General features: G+C 42.4%; 1 protein-coding gene across 1 annotated transcript; it reads left to right on the top strand.

Annotated features, from left to right (window-relative positions):
* Nucleotides 1-465: 465 nt before the first annotated feature.
* Nucleotides 466-2502, top strand: hoxa1a (homeobox A1a). Its single transcript, XM_061742756.1, has 2 exons — nucleotides 466-1084; nucleotides 1470-2502. The coding sequence occupies exons 1-2, from the start codon at nucleotides 472-474 to the stop codon at nucleotides 1847-1849; spliced, it is 993 nt and encodes a 330-aa protein (XP_061598740.1). The 5' UTR covers nucleotides 466-471; the 3' UTR covers nucleotides 1850-2502.
* Nucleotides 2503-6000: the final 3498 nt, after the last annotated feature.

Below are 6000 nucleotides of genomic sequence, written 5' to 3'. Positions count from 1 at the left end.
AAATACCGTACCTGAGGTCAGAGTGCGGGGTCATCCTTACAGGGAGGTGGCGGAGGATGGAAAGTTAATCTCTCTCCAGTGGGAGATCGCGCTGCGGGGGTTAGAAGACTCCGTGTTTGCTGTGCCCTGCTCCTGGTGCGACCCCAGAGCTGTCCACAGCCTTCTACCTCCCAGCTCATTGTTTGCTTGGCCAATACATTAGTGGCGACGCGCGTCACCTTGATCGACGAGCGCCTGGAATTTAAATAGCTCTTCAAACACCAATCTGTCACAAGCTAAGTGGATGTGGACAAGTATCTCACTGGATGACCGGGCCCACGTGACAGCGCCCGTTCATTGATATCGGTCAGTGCGCCCTCCTCACTCCACTGATGAGGACAGAGTATAGGTAAAGGTTGGCACGGCCACTTAGGGTACGAGTGGGTGTCTATGCGCAGGACGATCCCTCGGTCCCGGCACAACAATGCTACAATGAGCAGCTTTTTAGACTACTCGGTGATGAGCGGGGAAGGTGGCTCTTGTTCGGTCAGGGCTTTCCACTCGGACCACGGAATTGCGACTTTCCAGTCCTGCGGGGCTACTGTCAACAACTGCGGGGCTGATGACCACTTTATTGCGAGCAGGACTTCCCCTGACAGCCTCCCTCACCAGCCGGGTTCATACCAGCCCACCACGGGCTCTCTGGGTCTCTCCTACGGGGCCCACCCGGCCTCGGCCTGCAGCTCTGGCTATGGACCCCAAACTTTCTGTGCCACGTACAACCATTACACGCTCAACCAGGAAGTAGACTCTGCAACAGCATTCCCCCAGTGCGGCCCTGTGATGTATGCGGGTAATATATCCTCTTCAGTGGTCTCCCCGCATCGCCATGGTTACAGTGCCGCCCCCTTGGGTCAGCTGCAGTATACCCACGCGGCCTATGGCGGCGGGCACGAGCAGGCGCCCCCTTACCCCGGAGCGTCGAACCCGCTGTCCCCCCTGCATGCAGCTCACCTAGAGGCGTGCTGTTCACCCCTGTCCGAGGGGGCTTCATCCGCGCAGACTTTCGACTGGATGAAAGTGAAAAGGAATCCCCCCAAAACAGGTGGGTTCGTGCTTGTGTGTGTGTATAGGTGCACACGAGAGTGTACAATAAAGATTAGTTACATGATCCAGGACTTAGATTAGAGTGCAATAAGGCAGTGCTTGCTGTTTCTTCCTTTTCCGACACTGATGCAAAAAAGAAAAAAGAGAAAAAACAACAACAAACAATACAAAAACCCTAAAATTGACTTCAAATGAGATAACAGATCCTTCCGCAGTTACATAGCAGTTTCAGATCATAATGGTCATCAACTGATAATAATCAGCTGCGTAAAAGTTGCTAATTAGCTGCAGTTGACATGTCCTGCGCAACCACAGCTTATGGAGATGACAACTAAACAACCAGGATAAACAGTTTTCCCTGACATGTGTGTCCCTGTGTGCAGGAAGGTCTGGGGAGTACGGCTACTCTGGTCAGCCGAACACCGTCCGGACCAACTTTACCACCAAGCAGCTGACAGAACTGGAGAAGGAGTTCCACTTCAACAAGTATCTGACCCGGGCGCGCCGCGTGGAGATTGCAGCGGCGCTTCAGCTCAATGAGACTCAGGTGAAAATCTGGTTCCAGAACCGCAGAATGAAGCAAAAGAAGAGGGAGAAAGAGGGGATTCTGCCTGCGAAAGCTGCCATCTCAGACGCAGGAGAGAGGATTCCAGAAAAAATGGACGATGCCGCATCTGAACGGTCAATATCGGCTCCATCCACTCCCTCTCCCACATCCTCCACGGTGTCTTCCACAGGGGCAGATCCCTACACTTCCAACTGAGGACCAGTCGCCTCTTTACCTCTCTGGGCCACTGCGGGGCCTATAATGTATGAAAACCAAAGTCTCTGTTGATGGATAATATTTGTGTGGACATTAAAAAAAGGCAAAAAAAAAAAAAAAAAAGCTAATGCACTATTTGGAAACTTTGAAGTATAACACGAGCCACTTCTTTAGATCTCTTTTATAATGTGTAATGTGTTTGAAAATAGCACTGCTGTCCAAAATGGTTGGTCATGGTTTAGTGTATATTTGCTTTGGGAAGTTAGCGTAAAATGTTTGCATTGTGTTGATTCAGTGCCATCTTGTCACTCGCCCCTGACTAGTGCTGCTAAATGTGCCAAAGTCAATTCTGTACACACAAACAAATACCTCAAACCGTGCCAAAGTTTTGCATCTCCGCCACAGGAAGTCTGTGCACTGGATGCAGTCAGTTGGGCAGGGCGCAATCAGCGAGATGATCTCGTTTATTAATCGTTTGTGAGTGATTTGTTAAAGTAACTCCTTAATCACCGTCACTTCAGTTTCAGGTATCCGTGCATCGACTGTTTGAATGTATTGTGTGTGACATTTGCATGATGCGTTATACCCTCATGTGTAATGAGTGGGGCGCTGAGTTTTATCAGTTGCGGAAGCGGTCATTCACAGCTTTGTATGTTCAGGCTTTGTATCTGCTATAGCTATTTAATCAAGTATGGCACATGCAAACTGTTTTGAGGGATGTTTACGGGTAAATCGTGTGTATTAAAGTGCGTTTACTTCTAAATCCTTTCCTCTGTGTCATGTCTGTGGGGAAGTCATGGCAAAACGGTTATAGACTTATGAAGGCAAATTTTAGATCTAAATCCATACATCACACCAACATATAAGCCCCACAGTCCAAAAAGGAGCAGGAACCCTATGCGTCTGTTTTATTCATCCAGTCTCTCAATATATGCGGCCGTGCGCGTTCCCGTCCCTGGAGTAAAGCGTTATTGGCATGACAGAGGCATGTTTATCCTCGGAGAAGAAGAGAGCGTGGATGTCAGCGTCATTTGTGATGACAACCTTATCGAGCTCCCGGCTTATTGAGGGGACAAAAAGAAACTCTATTGATTGAAACATCGAGGTCGGGGTATTGACAAGGATGGGAGCCCCACCGGTCCTGTCAGCGTCACCTCCCCACTTCCCCAACTTACACTGAGGTGTCATCATCTTCACCTGATGACAAGACCGACAGTGAAAAGCTGCAGCACTGCATGTCACACGGCCAGCACTTTTGCAAAATCATATAGAATATTTTATTTAATACACTTTTTTTATGTATAAACTATGCTTATATGTTATTTTGAATTAAGATTTTGACACGAATCAAAACAACAATATGGAGCTGCGGGAGTGAGAAGGAGTTGGGGTTTCCTGAATCTTTAGTTGTTGTAATTCCTGGTGTGCAAGATGCGAGTCCATTTTACCATAAAAGGGCAAAGAAACGCCAAAACGGCCATGATTAATGAGCGACATTCACCTTTACCTTGGATCCACCTGCAGGAGCGGTTGTATTTGAGTTCCGGAGACCCACTGGGGCTGCAGCACGGGACGCTCAGTCCAATTCAGCAGCAACAGGCTTGGCAGAGGAGAGTAAGTTACCAATACATCCTTTTTAATTAATATTAATAACATCTTGTCTGATTAAATTTAGTATATGAGTATTATATTTTGTTGTTCCACTTAGAGGACAAAGACCGTTTTATATGAAAGCCGACAAGGTTAGTGTGATAGCTACAGACACCCTCATTTGTTGATTGTTTTTATGTAAATAGTAGAGTATGTACACAGACTTGTTGCCCAGAGGCCTCTGCAATTTCGAGGCCAGTCTGAGTTAAGGTGACAGAATGAATACCTCAAAAATCGCAGTTTTTTAACCCCTTTACAGTACTTAAAAAAAGAAAAGAAAGAAAAAAACCCAGATCCATTGATAAAATATAAAATACATTACATAAATAGGGACAAGTAGTTTTGTACAGTAAATATTGTTTATTGTCTTTTGGTGACTTAACCATTTCCAATTCATTCGGCTATACAAAATAAATAAAAAAACAAAACAAAAAAGTACTATTATTTTTAACAGTGGGACTATTTTCTTTAAAAAAATCCTATCTATCTATCTATCTATCTATCTATCTATCTATCTATCTATCTATCTATCTATCTATCTATCTATCTATCTATCTATCTATCTATCTATCTATCTATCTATCTATCTATCTATCTATCTATCTATCTATCTATCTATCTATCTATCTGAAAACTTATTTTGATTATTTCTAAACCGCATGCACAGTTCCTCAAGTTTTTAAGATTTGGTTAAATGACACAAATGAAGAATTAAATCTGAATTAGACATAAAACCCGAACACACCCAGTCCAACTTTTGAATTTACACAGATGATTATTATTTTAAAGTTGAAAAATGACATTGAGGAACATTATATGTAGCTTTCTTGAGACTAATGTGAGTATCCTATAGGTAAATTAAATAGAGTCTATACTGGGGAATCTTAATCTCCTCGGGGAATAGTAGATGCTTCTGGAAACCAGTTTGTGAGTCGAGGCCCTCTAAAGCTTCCTACTCGCCTCTGCCCGCTGCAGGAGTCCCAAACGCAGCTGATTCTCAAAAGAAGAGCCCTGGGTCAATCCTCGGTCACAGTTCGAGTTTGTTGTCACATCACCCTTCAAACCTTCAGTTTACAGAACACTGGGCAAACAAAACAAAAAAAAAACAACCAAAAAAAAAAAAAAAAACCCAACGCAGTCCGACACATTTAGGCTGTGACAATCTTCTCAAAGGCAGAGTTACATGCTCAAGGTTTAAGGGAGGAAAAAAACGGTGCGTCAGTGTTGTGAGATGGGACCGTCCGACCAGAATCTGGTCCTGCGCAACTGATGGTTCCCATTAAAGTCCGAGATAAACACACAGGCGATGACAGATGTTTAACTCAAACCATTAAGACTCTGGGAAGGGGGGATAAATGTTTGAAGCTTCCAACTTGAAGATGTAATGCTGAAATTATGTAGGATTTATTTCCCCAGACTTGACGTGCCTGAAAACAGACGTGCGCCTTTAGAGCAACCAAATGTCAGAACCAAAATTATTATCGGAATACAACATATAAAAAATATGATATGAATCGGTCCCGAGACGAAGCAATAAGAGCAAATACGAAAATGGAAATGGAAATGCGTTATGCTGTTCCTTCATGAAGGTAAATGAGCTTCGGGGCCTAAATGTTCGTGAGCAACAGTGAAACACGACGGCTGCGTTCATCTGAAACTTTAGTGGATATACGCGAATTGTGGAGTAATTTACAGCATTAAAAAGCCTTAAATTGAGCAATTTGTTGCAATAGAGAAATCAGCTGATGGGCTCCAACGATAATATATTTCAAAGTGAAATAATGTCAATTTATTCAACATCGTAAAACGTATTCTAACATGTAAGCAAGAACAAAACCTTTCGCCCTAAAAGGAAACATTTTAGAAAAAAGGTGTAGTTGATTAATTTCTGCTTATAAAAATATTTAGGCTACGTATCTATTGATTATTTATCATTATTTTTAATTAATCTATTTAATTTTTGTTGTCTATTTATATATTGGTTTTAATTATCTATTGTTTTTTTACTAGCTACATTCTAACTCTGTTAAGATATTTATTTTAAGTATTTTTGCAATTATTCTAACATTTAGGTTGGGTTGCATTTTCTTATTCTGGCATTTTTCTTCTTTGCACACGCATGAAATGAATTGTCTTTAATGAATTGATATCAATTATAATAACAACATGACAAAGTCTTAATGATAACATCTGTAATTTAGAGACGTGAAGAACTATTTGACTACCTTTTTTTTTCTCAAAATCTGCCTCCAATCTGTTAAAAACAGTATTTCCATAATTACTGTAGTGACTTATAGTCTGACAAAACAAACAAGTTAAATTCTTCCAGTAAAATGATGCCAGGTCCTTAAGGGTCAATATACTCGGCTGAAGAATAAAGAAAATGTGATAATGGGAATCCTTTTCTCCAGCAGCATTAGTGGATGAATAAACATGACTTGTGAGGAATGAAAAGGAAACAGAGTTGACAACGACCACAAGAAGCAACACCTGAGAGTGTT

The sequence above is a fragment of the Cololabis saira genome, chromosome 15 (assembly GCF_033807715.1).
Source record: "Cololabis saira isolate AMF1-May2022 chromosome 15, fColSai1.1, whole genome shotgun sequence".
In the NCBI taxonomy this organism is placed as follows: domain Eukaryota; kingdom Metazoa; phylum Chordata; class Actinopteri; order Beloniformes; family Belonidae; genus Cololabis; species Cololabis saira.
This window is presented reverse-complemented; position numbering and strand designations above follow the sequence as displayed.